The sequence below is a fragment of the Acomys minous genome (genome assembly GCF_964271855.1).
Source record: "Acomys minous genome assembly, chromosome: 16".
Classification (NCBI taxonomy): domain Eukaryota; kingdom Metazoa; phylum Chordata; class Mammalia; order Rodentia; family Muridae; genus Acomys; species Acomys minous.
The window spans coordinates 91,511,727-91,532,650 of record NC_140498.1 but is presented as its reverse complement, the minus strand read 5'-3'; the positions used below and the strand labels follow the sequence as shown (position 1 = coordinate 91,532,650).

Below are 20,924 nucleotides of genomic sequence, written 5' to 3'. Positions count from 1 at the left end.
TATGTGTCTGCCTGCGTCCCTCTCCCTGACACGGAGAGTAACTTTGAGTTAATCTGCACAAGTATATGAAACTGTCACCCTGGTGATAATAGAGCTTCTGATGCCCAAAGCCCCTTTGTGTCCCTTCAACCCGTCCTTCCTGGCCTCTGTCACACACATATTCTGGTTCCATCAGTATGTGTCTGTGTATAGGTGTGTGCACGTGAGTGCAGAGCCCTCAGAGGCCAGAAGAGGGTGCCAGAGCCTCCAGAACTGGAGTTACTGGACTTTATGAGCCACTTGACATGGGTGCTGGGAACTGAACTGGGGTCTTCTTCAAGAGCAGCAAGAGTTCCGAATCTCATCCATCTTTCCAGCCCCAGTTAATATTTTCTAGGACGTTATAGAAATGAAACCATAAAGGATATGCTCTTTCTGCCTGTCTTCTTTCACTTGGCATCCTCATTTTGAGATTCATCCATGTTGTTGCACATGTCTACAGTCTGTTTTGTTACGTGCCTTCGCCTCTGTACCACAGGTTGCTCACGCATTCATCACTGATGCGCATTTAGACTTTGTCCAGTTTGGGCTAGAGAAAGCACAGCTGCTGCCGTAAACGCTGCTGGGCAGAGCTCTGCATGGATTTAAGCTTTTGTTCCTCTTGTGTAGTTGTCTAGAACAGAATGTATACACCCATGGAAGGTTTATGAGAAACTGCCCAAATAAGTATTTTTTCCTAAAGGGTGCACCATTTTATATACCCCCCTCCCTGCCCGCTGTAGCATCTCTAGGACCCAGTTATTCCGCACCTTCATTGTGCCTGGTCTCATGAGGTTTTCCGTGCTAGCTATTTCAGTGACTGTGTGACAGTATCTCATGGTTCTGTTTGGTGTCTCTCTGCTGAACTCCTCTCACTGGCCACTTAGGCATCTTCCTTGATAAGAGGCTCACTGAAATCTTTTGTCCGTTTAAAAGAGTGGAGTGGTAGGAGCTGGAGAGGTGCCTCAAAAGTTAAGAGGATTGGCTGCTCTTGCAGAGGACCTGGTTTCAATTCCCAGCACCCATATGCTGCCTCACAGCCGTCTGTATCCCCCACTCAAGGGGATCCAGCGCCCTCTTCGGACCTCTGCAGGTACCAGGCATTCCTGTGGTGCATGGACATACACACAGACACATATACAACGCACATAAAAAAGTAAAGAGAGAGAGAGAGAGAGAGAGAGAGAGAGAGAGAGAGAGAGAGAGAGAAGAAAAATCAAAATGCTAGGGGCTTTTAAGAGTTCTTTATAATTTATATTTACATATCCATATAATTTCTTTTTACAAGGGAGAAACTTTTTTTTGCGCAGACTTTTATCTGCTGTTGCCTACCCTTTCATGTTGTAGCGCGTCTTTGGAATAGCAGACATCTCATTTTGATGCAGTCTGATGTGGATTCTATGTTCCGTGGACTGCACTTTTGTTTCTGACCTGGGCACAGTATGGCTTCCGTTTCCATTTGAATAATAACCTTTTTGTTCTTTTCTGGGGCAGTTGTGTAGACTGGCTTTTGTTTCTCCCTTATATATGGGCTGGAATTGTTGATAAAGCCTTGATGCTTATTTATGGAAAATTTTTATATTTCAATTTTTTTGTTTTTGATTTTGAAGACAGGGTTTCTCTGTGTAACAGCTCTGACTGTCCTGGAACTTGCTCTGTAGTCCAGGCTGCCTCGAACTCATGGAAATCCACCTGCCTCTGTCTCCCAAGTGCTGGGATTAAAGGCATGCACCACCACCAATACCTGGCTTATATTTCAATCTTTATTTTATTTATTTTTTTTAAGATCTATTTATCATATATAAATGCTTTATCTGCAGAAGAAGGCATCAGATAACATTATAGATGGTTGTGAGCCACCATGTGGTTGGTGGGAATTGAACTCAGGACCTCTAGAAGAGCAAGCGGCACTCTTAACCACTCTCCAGCCCCCATATTTCAATCTTTAAAACACGTTGTTACTCTTATTTATTCTGTATGTGTTTCTGCACCATGGTGCATGTGTGGAGGTCAGAGGTCAGAGGTCAACTTCATGGGTTGTTTCTCTCCTTTTACCATGTGACTTGGAGAGACTGACCTCAAGCTTAGGGCCTAGCAGCTCATTATGTTTTAATATAATATTGAGATTATTTTCCTTGAGCAAACTATGATTTGTGTTTCCTGAAGTATTTGACTATTTCTTTCAAGTCCTTGAATTTCTTCATATCACATTGTTTACGAAAGTTCCTAATTACCTGCTGCCGGTGAAGCTATACTGATGTCTCCGCTCTCCGTCCTGGTTAGTCATTTCTTTCATCTGCGTTTTTTAAATTAACAGATCACTTTGATACAAGGTTAATAGGTACAGTTCTTTTTCTAAAAGAACTTTGCTTTTGTTGTTTTTCATTTTCCTTCTTTTTTGTTTTTTACTTCAGTGGTTTCCTCTTTATTTTTTCTTTCTTCTTTTTCTTCTTCTTCCTTCTTCTCCTTCTCCTTCTCCTTCTCCTTCTCCTTCTCCTTCTCCTTTTCTTTCTTCTTTTTCTTCTTCTTCCTTCTTCTCCTTCTCCTTCTCCTTCTCCTTCTCCTTCTCCTTCTCCTTCTCCTTCTCCTTCTCCTTCTTCTTCTTCTTCTTCTTCTTCTTCTTCTTCTTCTTCTTCAGTACACAGTGCAAGCTGAGGTCACTAATTTGAAATGCTCCTTATTTTCTGTGCCTTACATTTCCCTGTCAGGTCAGCCGCGTGTTATGGTTGCCTTTGCTTTTCCTTTCACATTTCATTGGAGACAGAGCCTCACTCTGTAGCCCAGGCTGGTGTCAAAGTCACAATGATGCCCTGTTAGAGACTCTCTAAGGTGGAAGGCTGCCCGCCCCCCCCCCCCCACCGACACCCTCCTCCCTTACAGCTGTGCTTGCATTTTCAATCCAGTCAAAATGGTTTCTATTTCTCTCTCTTCATTTGCTCTTCAACCTGTGGATTATTTTTTCAAGGTGTGTGTGTGTGTGTGTGTGTGTGTGTGTGTGTGTGTTTTGCTTACATGTATACCTGGCTGCCATCTGCATGCGTGGTGCCCTCAGAGACCAGGAGAGGGCATCAGATCCCCAGAACTAGGGTTACAACTGGGTGTTGAGTTATGTGGGTGCTGGGAATTGAACTCTGGTCCTCTGAAAAAGGAGCCAATGCTCTGAACTTCTGAGCCATCTCTCCAACCCCTTACTTGTCTTTTAAAAACGATTTTAATAGAATATCTTTATTTATTTAGCTCTTTTGTGTTCTAAAGCCTTTATTCTGCTGGCACTTTCCAGAGGTGTTTTCACCGGGTATAGAATTTTGAGTTTGACTTTTTTCTTCTGGCACTTTAAGAGCAGCACCTGATTGTCTTCTCGGTTATGTATTTATAGCCAGGAGTCTGCAGCATCTGCTGTCATCCTTCTCTGGCTTCCTTTATACAGAACGTCTCCATTTTCCCTGTACTGTTGGCTTTAGTTACTCCTCTTGTTGCTGTGATAAAATATCCTGACAAAGGCTAGGCAGTGGTGGCACGCACCTTTAATCCCAGCACTTGGGAGGCAGAGGCAGGTGGATCTCGGTGAGTTCGAGGCCAGACTAGTCTACAGAGTGAGTCCAGGACAGCCAAGGCTACACAGAGAAACTCTGTCTCGAAAAACAAAAACTAATAATAATAATAATAATAATAATAATAATAATAATAATAATAATAATAAAAAATATCCTGACAAAAGCAACTTAATGGAGAGAAGATGCATTTGGGCTCACTCTTCAAGATTAGTCTGTAGGTGGCAGGGAAGTGACTGAACTGTGCAGCAGCTGGTCACATGGTCCCCACAGTCAGGGAAATGACTGGCATGTGCAGCAGCTGGTCACGTGGTCCCCACAGTCAGGGAAGTGACTGGAATGTGCAGCAGCTGGTCACATGGTCCCCACAGTCAGGAAAGTGACTGGCATGTGCAGCAGCTGGTCACGTGGCCCCCACAGTCAGGAAAGTGACTAGAAGGAAGTAACAGGAACGTGCAGCAGCTGGTCACATGGCCTCCACAGTCAGGGAAGTGACAGGAACGTGCAGCAGCTGGTCACATGGCCTCCATAGTCAGGGAAGTGACAGGAATGTGCAGCAGCTGGTCACATGGCCTCTACAGTCAGGGAAGTAACAAGAATGTGCAGCTGCTGGTCACGTGGTCCCCACAGTCAGGGAAGCAGCTGGAATGTGCAGCAGCTGGTCACCTGGTCCCCACAGTTAGGGGAGTAACAAGGATGTGCAGCAGCTGATTACATGGTCCCCACAGTCAGGGAAGCAGCTGGAATGTGCAGCAGCTGGTCACGTGGCCCCCACAGTCAGGGAAGTGACAGGAATATGCAGCTAGTCACCTGGTCCCCACAGTTAGGGGAGTAACAGGGATGTGCAGCAGCTGGTTATGTGGTCCCCACAGTCAAGAGACCGAGGGGGATGAATGCTTATGCTTAACTCACTTCCACCATTTTTATCAAGCCCAGGGTAGTGGCGCAGGGAATGGTGCCACCCAATGGTGGGTCTCCCTGCCTCAGTTAACCCAGTGAAGCTAATCCCTACAGGTGTGCCTCTCAGCCTCATCTCCCAGGTGATTCAGGAGCCCGTCACGTTGACAATGGACATTAGCCATCACACTATTTGTATGACTGTATCATATTTAAAAAAATTTTAATTTCTATATGTATGGGTGTTTTAGCCTGCATGTGTGTCTGTATACAGTGCGAGTGCCTGGTACCCAGGGTTGCCATGGAGGCTGCCCAAAGAGGCTGTTGGATCCCCTAGAACTGGAGTGGCAGGTGGTTGTGAGCTCCCACGTGAATGCTAGGATTTGAATCCCTGTCCTCTGGAAGTACAACCAGTGCTCTTAACCTAAGTCACTTTTCCAGCCCCTCACCACAAGTTTTGGACACTTTTTTGCGGTGTGCTTGACGTCGTTTCCTTCATGTCTCTTGCTCTTGACGTCTGCATGTTCCAGAACTTCTTATTCTCCCCAGTTTTGTAAATATTATCAACATCAATTCATCAAATTTATTTTATTTTTTATCTTGCTTTCTGAATTACTTATTTTAAATGTATGAGTGTTTTTGCCTGCATGTTTGTCTGTGTAACACGTGCATGCCTGGCATGCACAGAGTTCAGAAGAGGGCGTCAGATCCCCCGGGACTGCGGAGTTAGACAGTTGTGGGCAGGCATCTGGGCGCTGGGGATTGAACCCGGGTCCTCTGGAAGTGCAGCCAGTGCTTTTCAACCACTGAGCCACCTCCCTGGATATGTCCTAACATATCCGTCCTCGCCTCTACAGATGCCTGCTAGACATACACAAGGCTGCTTGAAGGTGTCCCTGCCTAAGCGATACACAGCTATGCTACCTTCCTCCCTCCCTCCCTCCCTCCCTCCCTCCCTCCCTCCCTCCCTCCCTCCTTTCCTCTTATTTATCATCTTTTTTGTTTGTTTTGTTTTGTTTTTCAAGACAGGGTCTCTCTGTGTAGCCTTGGCTGTCCTAGACTCACTTTGTAGACCAGGCTGGCCTCAAACTCACAGCGATCCACCTGCCTCTGCCTCCCGAGTGCTGGGATTAAAGGCGTGCGCCACCACGCCCAGCTTCATCTTCTATTTTTATTTGGGTTTCGTATATTCATTCAAAAATTTTCAGTAATACTTTTTCCATTTCACATCCCTTGCAACGTGTTTTTATCCCAGATAGCGTGTTGCGCTTTCCCCGATGCAGGTTGAATTTGAGCCTCGTATGTCCTGTACACCTGTGCTTTAATGTCCCTTACTCCCCCTGACGCCAAACACGTGGGACCATCTTCGCACTGTCTCAAGTTCAAGGCCAGCATGGGCTACAGAGTGAGTTCCGGGTGCCATTTTCTCTGCTCATCTCAGGCGGCCCCGTCCTGAGCTGGCCTACCTTCCTCACTGACAGCCCACACTGCAGACTAGAGGGGAGCCTGCTATGGACCTCCAAACCCCGCCTTGGACTGTCCCTTTCTATTCCGTCTGTTCCCTGTGAACTCTGACCCCCAGGGTCACCTCAGACTCTCCTGGCTCTCTCCCTATCACAGGGTCCACCAGCCCCTACCTGCCCCACCCTGAGCCCGTCCCTGGGCAGACACTGGAGCTCCTGTGGCTACGTCAGGGGTCTTTGTCCTTTGCCTGTCAGCCACTGTCTTCAAATGCCACTCTATATGTGTCTTCTCTAATGCTTTGATTGTTTCCGATGACAGAAAATAAATAAATCAAGTGCCCGTTTCTCCATCTTGGCTAGAGCCAGAAGTCTCCTCGTTCTATTTTTGAGCTTATTAATTATGGGTGGTCAAGCTTATTGATTTAGTGGATGGTGTCTGCTCTGCTGTGGCGCTTAGTAATTAAACGTTCACTCGTCACTTATTCTGGGAGGTTTTTTTTTTAAGGCCTCATTTTTTTTTCACATTTAAACATCTATTTCTTTAAATAATCATTTTGGTCTATAATATGACAGAAGAACCTTTGCTTTCTCAAAAATGATTGTTAGTAACTTAGCTTAATCCTAACTGAAGCCAAAGTACTCAGAAATTCAAAACACATTTCGGCAATTGAATGTCAGTCACTAGATCGGTCAGTCTTTCTTAAGGGGAGTTTCCTGTGCTCCCTGTCAGGCATGTCATGCATGGTCTCCAACAAGGGCTCTCTGGTTTAATCCATCCTGTCCCCCCCTCGCAGCAGGCTAACCCACTTTGGGCTGCCCTCTGTGCCTCAGATCCCTGACCACCACATGACTCCATTTAAGAGCCTTCCCAACAGTATTAGGACACTTGATTGTCATGGTCTGAAGATGACAGGACAGCTGCCCAGGACAACAGGTGCAGTGCTCCCAAGGAGGACCCTTCTAACTGTGCAAAGCCTTTGGTGGCATCCTGATGCACATTGTATAAAACCCAGGGCTTTTGTTTGGTTGTTTGGTTGGTTTTTGGTTTTTCGGGGCAAGGTTTCTCTGTGTAGCCTTGGCTGTCCTTGACTCACTTTGTAGACCAGGCTGGCCTCAGACTCACAGCGATCCATCTGCCTCTGCCTCCCGAGTGCTGGGATTAAAGGCATGCACCACCACGCCCAGCTCAAGTCCAGGGTTTTTGTGGTTCTCCTTGGTTTAACACCATCGTTGTAATTTCTATTCCCTGCTCTCCCACCCATCCATATTAAATGAAGTATGTTTATTTTCCCTAAGAAGGCCAGACCAATCTTCAATGCCATTACGTTGAGAGACATTTTTCCCTTTTAGTCTGTAACCATAGTCCGAACCACTTTGTCCTTTGAATGTCTGTTGCTCTATTTGACCGCAAGTCCTTTATAAAGATACAGTATGGTATGGGCTCTGGCCCTCACACCCAGCCCAGTACAATGTTGTGAAAATCCTAAGCATTCATTAGGTATTTATTAAATGAATGAAAGAAAGAGTCCAGCTGATGGCTAGATGGTCAGGCTGTTTACCTACACAGGCTGCTAATGACTCAAGTAAGCTGAGTCCATGATGCCATGTGCACTGTCACGTCACAAGAGGAGACGTATCTACCAGCACTGTCACCTTTACTCCTTTAACTGGTGGCCTTTTAAAATTCTAGAATATCATATTTTGAAGAAAAAATAGATTTATTGGCTAATTACTAAATGTGTGGCCTGATTAGCTAGGGGGTCAAGGAAAAAACACAGTCTATATTATATTTAGCTCAAATAGAAATCAGTGCTTATGTGTGTGCAGCAGAGGTTATTTAGACTGGGGGAAAAAAAAACCATAGAAGAAAAATAACATCCCAGTGTTTTTTAAAATTTAAGGAAAAGAACAGAAGGGACTCGTGTAACTATTGGTAAGTCAACACACAGACAAGACAAATGGCCTCTGCTACTCATGGGTGCTTTGAGTTGCTCAGCCAATGGGGATTGAACTCAAATCCACCTGCTTCCACTCCCCGAGCGCTGGGCACGGCCAAGCGTGGCCCTTTGTCCCCCTTTATGGCTATTATATTCCACTGTGTGGGTAGGCCACATTTTATTTAATCACCAGCTACTGGGCATTGGGTTATTTTCACTATCTGGCGGTTAGGAATGATGTCACTCTGAAACCTGTGTGAGTTTTTTCCGTGTGGGTGTCTTTTCCTTTCTCTTTAGGTCTTAGGGTTTCATCGCTGTGAAGAGACGTTACGACCAAGGCAACTCTTACAAAAGAAAACTTTCATTGGGCCTGGCTTAGAGTTTCAGGGGTTTAGTCCATTGTCACCATGGCGGGAAGCATGGCGGCGTGCAGGCAGACATGGTGCTGGGGAGGGAGCTGAGAGTCCTACACCTTGATCAGCAGGCAACCTAAGGGGACTGTGTGCCACACCAAGCATGGCTTGAGCATAGGAGACCTCAAAGCCCCACCCACAGTCCACACTTCCTCCTAACAGTGCCCCTCCCTATGGGCCAAGCATCCAAACACACGAGTTTATAGGGCGATGCCTAATCAAACCATTACAAGTAATATTCTTTTAAAATTTTTATTTTATATCTTCAGTCATGTGTAAGTTTGTGTGTGTGCATGTGCGTGTGCACGCGCGCGTGTGTGTGTGTGTGTGTGTGCGCGCGCGCGTGCGCGCGCACTTGGAAAAGGCAGGTATAGAATCTCCTGGAGCTGGAGTTACAGGCAGTTGTGAGCCCCCTGACATGGGTGCTAAGGACGGAGCTCAGGTCCTCTGAAAGAACAACATGTGCTCTTGACCACCAAGCCATCCCTCTAGTCCCGTGGTGTGGAATTCCTGAGACAAATACTCTGGTTCTGAGTTTTTGATGTTTGTTTGTTTGTTTGTTTGTTTGTTTGGTTTTTCGAGACAGGGTTTCTCTATGTAGCCTTGGCTGTCCTGGACTCACTCTGTAGACCAGGCTGGCCTCGAACTCACAGCGATCCACCAGTCTCTGCCTCCTGAGTGCTGGGATTACAGCGCCACCACGCCCAGCCCGACTTGTCTGTTTTTATAGCTGCCCTAGTGAACATGAAATGGTTTAGCTATGGGTTTTGAATTTTTGTTTCTGATGATGATGTCAAGCTTAATAACATATTTTCATAGTCATTCCTGTATCTTTTTTTTTTTTTTTAAGAAAAGTTTATTCAAGTCCTGTGCCATTTTTTAAAATTTGGGTTTCTTGTCCTTTTGCCATTGAGTGGTAAGATAAGGAAACTTTCAGAATTATTACATTTTATTAAATCTGTATGGGGTGGGTGGGTGCATGCATGCCACAGTGTCCAAGTGGAGGTCAGCGGGCTCGCAGGAGTCAGCTCTTTCCTGCCTTGGGTGTTCTGTTGATGGAAACTCAGGTCATCAGCCTTTGTAGCAAGCACTTCACCTGCTGAGCCATCTTGTTGACCCAGACAAATACATTTAGTGTTGACTTGTGTTTGCATTATCATGCAAACAATGTGTTAGAAAGAACTGAATGGCAAATCTCATTTTTTTCTACAGGGACTGAAGATTTGTAAGAACGAAAAAATAGTCGTCAATGAGAGAGACAAAAGGACTGGGCCACCAAAAAGCAGCGTGCTTGCCACCCTGGCCACCATGCGTAAAGGGGCACTGAGGGACCCAGAGACTGCTGGTCTGTTCTACAAAGATGACCCCGAAGAGCTTTTTATTGACTTGCACGAAATTGGACATGGGAGCTTCGGAGCCGTGTACTTTGTAAGTAATTAGTTGCAGAGTAGGTTCAGAAAGCGGGAGCTCTGTCTGCTGTAGAGCACGCTGTGTTCTGTGGAGATCGTGCTTATTGCTGGAGTTGGTTCCGGAACACTAGGCTCTATTCCCAGGGCGGTAAGGCAGAGTGATACACTTGAAGTAGAGTCCCGGGTGCCCCCTGGAGATGGCCAGGCTTCTCAGCCTCTGCTCTCCGTTCCTTCACCCCAAAGCCTCCTAACCCTCCAAACCTTTGTCCCCCCGATGGTCCTGTGGGCTTCAGCTCCAGTGTCGCTTTCACAAGACAGTTTTTTCCCATTCAGCCATCTGCTTCTTAACGCCCAGTGTTTATGTTTAGTTACATATTCTAGCGCGGTGGTAGTGTCACAGTTATGTGAGAGTGCCTGGTTGTTTATGTCCCTTCCCCTAAATAATGAGCACCATGATAACAAGGGCTTGGCTACCTCAGCCATTACTGTGTTCTGAGGAACTAATACAATGTCTGCCAATGGTAGGACTTAAAGAAATGTAGAGTGGGTGGATGGGTGGATGGTTGATGGGTGGATGGAGGATGGATGGATGGGTGATGGATGGATTGATGGGGGATGGATGGGTGGGTGGATGGATGGATGGGAGGGTAAGAAGATGGATGGATGGGGAATGGATGGATGGAGGATTGATGGTTGATGGATGGATGGGTGAGTGAGTAAATGGATGGATGAACTGAGGGATGGATGAGTAGGGGGTAGCAGGACGGATGAATGGAGGATGGATGGATGGTTGAGTGGATGGATAGATGGATGGGCAGGTGGGTAAGAAGTGGACGGGTGAATGGGTGGGTGAATGGATAGGCAGATAAATAGCTATTTAGAGAGATATACAAAGATATTTGCTGACAATCATAGAAAGCCACTACATTCTGATAAATGGTACACGGCTATTCCTAACTCCAAATCCTCCTTAATGTACATTTTTAAATGAGAAAATAAATGACTGAGGTAGAAGCACAGCCCAGTCACCTGCAGCTGGCCATGTGAAATGTAGTTTTCCACCTGGCGTGGCGGGAGTCGGCTTCATCAGAGTAACCCATGTGTCTTGAGGGCAGTAGCCTGTAACACAGGGTAGGGACACGTGTGAGTTGTCAGCTCCTTATCTCATCCTGTTTCCTGTCGTCCTTCCTACGTGGCCCTCAGCTGTCCAGCACGGCTCCTCTTCAGTGTCCTTCCCAGCTTCTCCGTGGGTGTCCTCAGAACCCTCCTGCAGCCCTTGGCATCTGTGCTCAGCACTGCCATTGTCCTCGTTCATCCCATCCATGCTCAGTTCACAGTCATGTCACTGGCCAAGTTTCCTGTGGCTGAAAGGAGGGACCGTTTTCTATTCAATGGCCCCATGTTAGTCTACATTTTTTTTTCCTATAGCATTAAAGACCCAAACAAAGTCCTGTTTCCTTTTTTACAAAGATGCTTTTTTTGTTTGGGTTTGAATTTTGGTTTTGGGTTGTTTGTTTGTTTGTTTGTTTGTTTGTTTGTTTGAGACAGGCTTCTTCTGTGTAGTCTTGGCTATCCTGGATTCACTTTGTAGACCAAGCTGGCTTTGAACTCACAGAGATATGTTTGCCTCTGCTTGCCCAAGTGCTAAGATTATAGGTGTGTGCCACCTTGCCCAGCACAAAGATTCTTTTTTTTAAAAAATTATAAATATATCATACATACAAAAGTATTCTCTATCTATCTATCTATCTATCTATCTATCTATCTATCTATCTCTTGCATGCATGCATACACACACACACAAACACACACACACACACAAACACACACACACACACAATTGGCCTGGACATAGAACCCTTGTCTAGCATGTACAAGGCCTGAGGCTCAACTTCAGCACAAAGACAAAAGCACGTACCTCCCCATAAGTATATGTAATTTAAGCAATAATTAAAAGGCAATCTCTGGGGAATTAACAGGACAAGAGGAGCACTGCCATGTCCCAGAAGCCCCTCATATGTCCTTCCTGCCCCAGGGCTGCCACTCCCTGCCCCCCCTGAAGAGTGCCACTGTCATATTTCATGGTGGCTGTGCTCTAGCTTCTCTCTCTGTGTAACTGTTACTTTGACACCCTGGGGCAAGGTAACTTTGAAATTCTTTAAAATGGAAGCATTCGGAACTTGGAGAGATATGCTGCAGCCATTAGAGCTGGCACTGCCCTTGCACAGGACCCAAGTTTCCTTCCTAGCAGCCGGGTGAGGCAGCTCACAACCACTGTAACTCCAGACTCAGGAGATCCAGGGCCTTCTCCTGGCCTCCACAGGAACCTACATGCATGTGGTCACATGGGCTCCAGCAGACACACACACACACACACACACACACACACACACGGAGACAGAAAGAGAGAGACACACACACAAAGACAGAGAGACACACACAGAGAGACAGAGAGATACACACATACAGAGAGAGACACACACACACAGAGACAGAGACAGAGAGACACACACACACACAGAGATAGAGAGAGTGACACACACACACAGAGACAGAGAGACACACACAGAGACAGAGAGAGAGACACACACAGAGACAGAGAGAGAGACACACACAGAGACAGAGAGAGACATACACACAGAGACAGAGAGAGACATACACACAGAGACAGAGAGATACACACACACACAGGCAAAGAGAGAGACACACACACAGAGACAGAGAGAGAGACACACACACACAGAGATAGAGAGAGACACACACACAGAGACAGAGAGCAACAGAGACAGAGAGAGAGAGAGAGAGAGAGAGAGAGAGAAAATGAGAGAGAGAGAGACAGACGTGCCTCATGGTTTGCGTTTACACTACAGTTGGCAGCATTAATGAGCAGGATGGCGAGATGCTGTGTGGTAAGAGGGAAACGCAGGTGGAGCTGCTTCGTTTCTGTCAGTCAGGACAATGTAAACTCTGCAGTTTTCTAGTGTTCCCTGAGAGTCCGCTCGACCTCCAGGTCACCTCGGCCATCATCGCGGCTGAATCGCTCTTGGCTTTCATCTTAGGCTCAATTAGTAGAATACAGTAAAAAGTTGTGTTTGGCTTTATATCTTTCTCAGGAGTTGGAGAGATGGATCAGGGGTTACGAGCACTTGCTGCTCTTGCAGAGGTCCTGAGTTCAGCTCCCAGCACCCACAGCAAAATTACCTGTCTCAAAATTACCTGTAACTCCAGCTCCCAGGGGTCTACCGCCCTCTCCTGGCCTCCGCAGGCACTCCATTCCTGTGCATAAACTCATACCCAGATGCACTGATACACTTAATTTGAAAAAACAAAAACAAAAAAACAAAATCTTAAAAATAATTTTTTAAAACAAACAAATAAAAATGCCTTTATAAGCTAGCAGAAATCAGGAGAACAGCTAAGAGACAATAGTGCGCAGACGGTAAATTCTCAGAAAGTATGTGTGCAGTTCATAATTTTGTCCAGAGCTTCCAAGACCACTGTAGTCTATTGGAGATATAAAATGTAACTAAATTCCCAGGGCAGCTGTAAGTGTGCAGAATACAGCACAGGGCATTGGAAAGAAGAGATTGTGCAGAACATCCTCTTCTGTTATATAGTTGTTGTTGTTATTATTATTATTATTATTATTATTATTATTATTATTATTATTATTATTTAATTAAAGCAGGACATATCCACACAAACCTCACACACCTGCAGCCCCAGCGCTGACAGGGACAGAGACAGGAGAATGACAGGGTCTCGCTGGCCACCAGACCAACTCCAGGTTCAGTGAGTGACACCATCTCAAGGCCATAAGGCTGGGAAGGATACATAGGGCACTCAGGGTCCTCCTCTTGCCTCCACACACATGTACACATACACAGTGCGTACACATACATGTGCCCAGCACCCTCATGCGTCTCTAAGAAAATCAACATGGAAATTGTTTTCTGATTTCTGATCCCAGTACCAGCGGGTAGAGTGTATGAGTAAGTGTGGGCGGGGTGGGTGGCGGGGATGGGGGTTGGGGTGGGTGGGGGGTGTCCAGTTAGTGATGACTGCAGATGGACAGGAACGGCACCAGACAGCACTGACTATAAATGTCCTTAATGAGCACTTACATGGTGGCACCGTCTAATTCCATCAGAGTCCCCTCTCCTCTCTCCTTGTCCCTGACCCTGGCATGATGAAGCCCAGGCCTCACACACGCAAATCAAGTGCTCCCCTCCAAGCTGTATCTCTCCCCTGTTTTCTTTCTGAAAACATGAAGAATTTGGTAATTTTTTTTAACAGGTTAGAATATGGCTCAGTGACCCAGCATGCACTGTGCATTATTTTTGTTTGTTTGTTTTGGTTTTTTGTTTGTTTGTTTGTTTTTAATGCACATCCATTTCCCCTGCAGTTTAGCATCAGGAATCTGGGGTGATCCTATATTTTGGCTACTTAGTGAATGGTACAGCAGTGAAGGTAGGGAGATGTGCACTTATCTGTGGATAAGTGCTTTTCTTAAAGATTTGGTTATTTTTATTTTGTATATGAGTATCTGTGTGTATATTATGTCACTTGTGTGCAGTACCCACAGAGACCAGAAGAGGGTGCCAGATCCCCTGGCACTGGAGTTACAGGTGCTTGTAGGTTCTGAGACCTGACCTCAGGCCTCTGTAAGAGCAGCCAGAGCTCACTCTTGACCACTGAGACCTCTCTCTGGCCTCCTGTCTGGTTATTTCATCTCATGGTTGATCTTGACTGTTTAGCTGGTTCTCCACTATTGGCCATCTAACAAGGTGAAACTAAACTTTAGTAGGTTTACTTTTCTTTCACTTGACGATATATTTTCATGAGGTCTGGCCTCACATGTTATACAGCAAGGAATAAGAAGAAGCCATCCCATAAAGTCAGGGTAGACTGGCTCTCTACCCTGTTAGGGGGAACATCTTTAAAATATGTTGTCAAGCTGTGAGGACAGATGCCACAAGGCCCTAGTACAGAGTTTAAGTGAATGTGGCTAGCTATCATAACTTATTTTTCTTTTTTGTTTAATTTATTTATTTATTTATTTTGGTTTTTCAAGACAGGGTTTCTCTCTGTCTAGCCTTGACTATCACGGACTCGCTTTGTAGACCAGGCTGGCCGCCAACTCACAGCAATCTGCCTGCCTCTGCCTCCCGAGTGCTGGGATTAAAGGCGTGCGCCACCACCGCCCGGCTCATAACTTATTTTCCTTCCTCTCTCTTACCACAGGCAACGAATGCTCACACCAATGAGGTGGTCGCTATTAAGAAAATGTCCTACAGTGGGAAGCAGACCCACGAGGTGAGTCACTGCCATCCATGCCTAAGCAGATGTGAGGTGAGCCAGGCAGAGGAGGGTGGCTAGCCCCTAGGGTCGCCACGAGTATTTCAAAAGTCACTGGTGGGGAGGAGCCTACCATTCTAGTCAATGTCCCTGTGATAGTGAGATGTTATCACAGACAGACAGACAGACAGACAGACAGACAGACAGACAGACACACACACACACACCTGTGATAACAGAGTTATCATAGGTCAGTGAGATAACGAACGTGCTAGATACCCTCTTAGGATAATTACGGTATAGAGACATATAGAGTATCCCGTCAACACATGTGATTGGTGTATGTTCATTAAATGTAGGACAAAGCATTCCAAAAATGTAATTCATAAAAGTTACCGAGGCACTTATCACAATGCTGTTCTTTTGCCTTTTCTTGTGAACACAAGAACAGTTTTATAAGAGTTTATAAGAAAACTGTCCTAAGACAGGCAAGCTGCAAACTTCAGTGGCTCCCTAGGAAGAGGGGGAAGAGTGGAGATGAAAAAAGGGAAAATGCCAGTTAATGCCAGGCACAGTGGCGCACGCCTGTAATCCCAGCACTCAGGGAGGCAGAGGCAGGTGGATCGCTGTGAGTTTGAGGCCAGCCTGGTCTACAAAGTAAGTCTAGGACAGCCAGAGCTGCACAGAGAATCCCTGTCTCGGAAAAAAAGAAAAACAAAAACCCCAAAACAAGTCATTTAAATGTCATTTAAGCTGGCATGAGGTCAGGCCCGGAGGCTCTAGAGTAACAGTAAAGAGGCCCAAAGTGTCAGGGAAAGCATACTTAGAAAAGATACAGGCTGGGTGGTGGAGACGCACACCTTTAATCCCGGCACTTGGGAGGCAGAGGCAGGTGGATCTCTGTGAGTTCCAAGCCAGTCTGGTCTACAGAGCAAGTCCAGGACAGCCAGGGCTGTTATACAGAGAAATCCTGTATTAAGAAAAAAAAAACAAAACAAAAAAGAAAGGAAGGAAAGAGGATAAGGGAAGGGAAAAGAGAGGGAAGAAAAGGAAAGACAGAGATAGAGAAGAAAAGAGAGATGACGCATTTCTGAGTTACTTGGTGAAGCGGGCTGGCTCAGGAAGCTCTGTAGCTGGAGCACAGAAAACTCCCAGCCACATTTGCCTCCTGTGGGGCCTTCAGCAAGGCTTTTGATAGTGCGTCCAAGGAAGTAACGTTACAGCATGGAACAAGGGTGTGAGTTGTGCTTTTACTCCGATACATTGGATGAGAAGTGTGGACTTGAAACTATAGCCAAGGTAGCTAGCTGGATCATTTCTTTTTTCTTTCTTTCTTTTTTTTTTTGAGTAACAAACTAAATGTATTTATTTTATTTGTATGCATAGTCCCTGTTTTTACTTATCATATTCACTCAATTTATTTTTTTATATATTTTTTTCTTTATTAATTTATTCATAGCTGGATCATTTCTTGACCATTTACCTATGCCCATCCATCACAGAAGAAGAGAATTATGTATATGCATATACACACACTTGATAAATACTGTTTTCGGTTTGAAAATTAAACGCTGTTTGTTTGGTTCCCATAGAAATGGCAAGATATTCTTAAGGAAGTTAAATTTCTGCAACAGCTGAAGCATCCAAACACCATTGAGTACAAGGGTTGTTATTTAAAGGAGCACACTGCTTGGGTGAGTCGGTCTCTATTCTCTTTGCTCTATTGATTTTAAAATTATTTATCTGAGCTGTAAAGCGGTGAATCCTGCCTCTGTCCCATTGGACGTGTGTAATCAGTTATTTAACACTTGTCTATGCTTGCCAGTGTGTCATATGGTATGTATTCCATAAGGTTAAATATGCCAGTCCAGCCTCTTGGAAACGCCATACTGAAAACATTTAGTAAAGAGGTAGTAGAGAATTAATAACATCATCTGTAAAACCAAAAGTGAAATCTTGTTAGTCTCTTAGAACTTTTAAACATTATTATATTTACTTTGCATTGCATGTGCATGTTTGCTATGGCACACGTGTGGAGGTAAAAAGGACAACTAGTGGAAGCTGTTTGTCTGTTTGTTTTTCCTTCTACAAAATATGTTTCAAGAATTAGCTTCAAAGCTGGGCGTGGTGGTGCACACCTTTTATCCCAGCACTTGGGAGGCAGAGGCGGGCGGATCGCTGTGAGTTTGAGGCCAGCCTGGTCTACAAAGTGAGTCCAGGACAGCCAAGGCCACAAGAGAGACCCTGTCTCAAAAAAACAAAAAACAAAAAACAACAACAAAAAAAGAATTAGCTTCAGGGCTGGAGAGATGGCTCAGAGGTTAAGAGCACTGGCTGTTCTTCCAAAGGTCCTGAGTTCAATTCCCAGCAACCATATGGTGGCTCATAACCATCTATGATGAAATCTGTTGTCCTCTTCTGGCTCTGGCGTGCAGGCAGAACACTGTATACATAATAAATTTTTTAAAAAAGAATTAGCTTCAAAGCCACTAGTGGTGGAGGCAAGACAGGCAAAATTGCTATGAGTTTGAGACCAGCCTGATCAACAAAGCCAGTCCAGAAGAGCCAGGGTGACACAGAGAAACTCTGTCTCAAAAAAACCAAAACAAACAAAAGGATTGGCTTCACGTTGTCAACAGCGAGTGCCTTAACCCACTGAACCATCTAACTAGCCCTTATCCTAGAATTTTCCTTAAGATTTATTTATTTCTATTCTATATGTATGAGTGTTTTGCCTGCATATATGCAAGTGTACCATGTGTGTGCAGTGCCCACAGAGGTCAGAAAAGGCCTTTGTGCCCTGGAACTGGAGTTACAGTTCTGAGCTGCTATGTGGGTGCCAGGAGCAGAACCTGGGTCCTCTGCAAACGCAGACAGTGCTCTTAACTGCTGAGCCATCTCTCCAGCCCTCATTCTAGATTTTTGTTGTTGTTGTTGTTGTTTTGTTTTTCAAGACAGAGTCTCTCTGTGTAGCCTTGGCTGTCCTAGACTCACTTGTAGACTAGACTGGCCTCAAACTCACAGACTGCCTCTGCCTTCCAAGTGCTGGGATTAAAGGCGCATGCTACCATGCCTGGCTCATTCTAGAATTTTTGTCTTGTCACTTCCACCCTCCTCCCATGCCATGTGACCAAAACTCTGGCACTTCACCTGACACTGTCCACTGCACAACTTTGGTTTGGTTTTTTGGGGTGTATTTGGGGGGGGGGTGTTCAAGACAGAGTTTCTCTGTGTAGCCTTAGGTGTCCTGGACTCGCTTTTTAGACCAGGCTGACCTCAAACTCAAAGAGAGCTGCCTGCCTCTGCCTCTCTGAGCGCTGGAATTACAGGCATGTGCCACCATGCCCGGCTCATTGTACAGCTTTTACAGAATGACACCACCACCGTGAACCTGGAGTGGGGAGCCCTTCCACACACTTTGTATTTTTTCTGGTGACTGTCACACACCATTTGGCATATGAAGAAATAAACTTCATAGTTAGTCACACTGGGTAGCTTAAAGCCCGATATACCTGTCTATGATGGGTTGTTTGTGATGAGCTGAGGCCAACAGGAAATGGGCATTCTGTTCCCAAACATTGTGCTTGGGCAGTTCTGCTGTAGGGGTTCATTGGGGAGGGGGAGTACGGTGTGCGCATGCACGTGCACGTGCTTGTGTGTGTGTGTGTGTGTGTGTGTGTGTGTGTGTGTGTGTGTATGTGTATGTTTCTCTGTGTGTGTCTGTATGTGTTCATGTGTGCACTTGCATTTCTCTCTGTGTGCATGTGAATACCACTAGTTGAAAGTCAGGTGTCTGCCAGGCGTGGTAGCGCACGCTTTTAATCCCAGCACTTAGGAGGCAGAGGCAGGTGATTGCTGTGAGTTCGAGGCCAGCCTGGTCTACAAAGAGAGTCCAGGACAGCCAAGATAACGGAGAAATCTTGTCTCAAAAAAAAGGTCCTGAGTTCAATTCCCAGCAACCACATGGTCTCATAACCATCTATAATGAGATCTGGTGCCCTCTTCTGGCTTGCAGGCACACACACAGGAAGAAAGAAAGAAAGAAAGAAAGAAAGAAAGAAAGAAAGAAAGAAAGAAAGAAAGAAAGAAAGAAAGAAAGAAAGGAAGAAAGAGTCAGTCAGGTGTCTTCTTCAGCCACTCTCCACCTGATCTGTTGAGACAGTGTCTCTCCCTGAACCTGGAACTTGCTGGCCAGTGAGCCCCAGGGAGCCCTGTGTGCACCTCCCCCGCCCTGGGGTCACAGGCACATGCCCCGTATACCCAGCTCTTAATAGGAGACTGAGTTCTGCTCCTCCTGCTTGTAAGGCAAGCGCTTTTCCCACTGAATCTCTCTCCAGCCCCAAACAGTCCTTCAGCTGTGTAGAGCCACTGCTTCCTGTCTGAACAGATGTCAATCAGAGGAGCATCAGATCTGGAAATCAGTTGCTCTGGGCAACCTCACTGCCTTGGAGGAGTCTGGAGAGATAAACGGTGTACATCCAAGTAACCGGAAGTCTTGACAGAGCCAGAGCCCTTCCTCCAGGCCTGTTTACTCTTCTTACATGGAATTCTAGTCGGCTTGGTTACCTGGTTTCCAGCTGCAACTATTTTTTACTACTGGTTAGAAGGTGCTCGCTCCTAGGCCAGGCATGGTGGTGCACACCTTTAATCCGAGCAGAGGCAGAGGCAGGTGGATCGCTGTGAGTCCAGGACAGCCAAGGCTACACAGAGAAACCCTGTCTGGAAACAAACAAACAAACAAAAAAGAGCTCTCTGTGGGGCTGGAGAGATAGCTCAGAGTTTAAGAACACTGGCTGTTCTTCCAAAGGTCCTGAGTTCAGTTCCCAGCAACCACATGGTGGCTCACAACCATCTATAATGAGATCTAGTGCCCTCTTCTGGCCTGCAGGCACACACACAGGCAGAACACTGTATAAGTAATAAATAGTTTTTTTAAAGGTGCCCCTAGGCATGGAGCTGAAAGAGGCAAGGAGACAAAGAGCACCAAGGGTGACTTGGCCATTAAGTGACCATGAAGAAGAAGTAAAGGGAGTTGAGACCTACCTAGTGTGTGGCAAAGCCTGGCTGTCAAGGGCTTGGCGTGAAGGGCTAAGAAATGCACTTGTGACAGCAATCCTGAGGGTCTTTTCACACGTACCTTTAAAAGAACAGGAACCCAGCACAACCCCTCCTGGCCCAGTGTTAAAGCTGTGTGGGACACAGTGACTCAGCGTAGGCCTCTGACTTCACAGTGGTGCACAGCCAATGCACACAGTGGAACACAGCGCTACCCGAGCTTGGGCTGCCATGTGCACCACAGCCCTCCCTGGTAATGCTGAGCTGTGCTTGTTCCACGCTTTAGACAATGTGGACACAGAACGGCTGACTGGGGGGTTTTCTTTTTGTTTATTTGCTTGCTTGTTTGCCTTTTGTTTTTGTTGTTGCTGTTTTGAGCTAGGGCTTCTCTGTGTAGCCCTGGCTGTCCTGGACCTCACTCTGTAGACCAGGCTGGCCTCGAATTCAACAGAGATCTGCTTGCCTCTGCCTCCTGAATTCTGGGGTTAAAGGCATGTGCCACCACTACCCTGTGACTGGGGGTGTTCTGTTCACTTTTGGTGCTGAGGATTGAACCCCAAAATCCTAAATTTAACACAGATTTTTTTTTCTAGTTTCTGTATTCCTTGACAAACTTTCTAAGTTACAAATGTTATCTTATAAGTAATAAACAATAAAGTCTAGCCACTTAATACCTATTATAAGACAAGACAGTGTGAGAAGGTCTCAGGTCCGAATGGACAATCTCAGCTTGACCCGTCTACAGTGCCTATTTCTATATCGGCCCCTCATATAATCTGAGGTCAAATCCAACGAAACCGGTGACAAGAGCTGAAATGTGGGAAATCATGGAAATCAATTCGTTATCAGGTGACCAGATAAGAAAGATTTAGGCCAGGCCAAA

At 45.8% G+C, this 20,924-nt stretch overlaps 1 protein-coding gene across 1 annotated transcript in view; it reads left to right on the top strand.

Annotated features, from left to right (window-relative positions):
• Positions 1-20,924, top strand: part of TAOK3 (TAO kinase 3) — a 168,514-nt gene that overhangs the window by 71,164 nt on the left and 76,426 nt on the right. The window contains 3 exon segments of the mRNA XM_084762174.1: positions 9,492-9,707; positions 14,933-15,004; positions 16,579-16,680. Of these exon segments, the coding sequence (XP_084618300.1) occupies positions 9,588-9,707; positions 14,933-15,004; positions 16,579-16,680 (294 nt within the window). The 5' untranslated portion in view covers positions 9,492-9,587.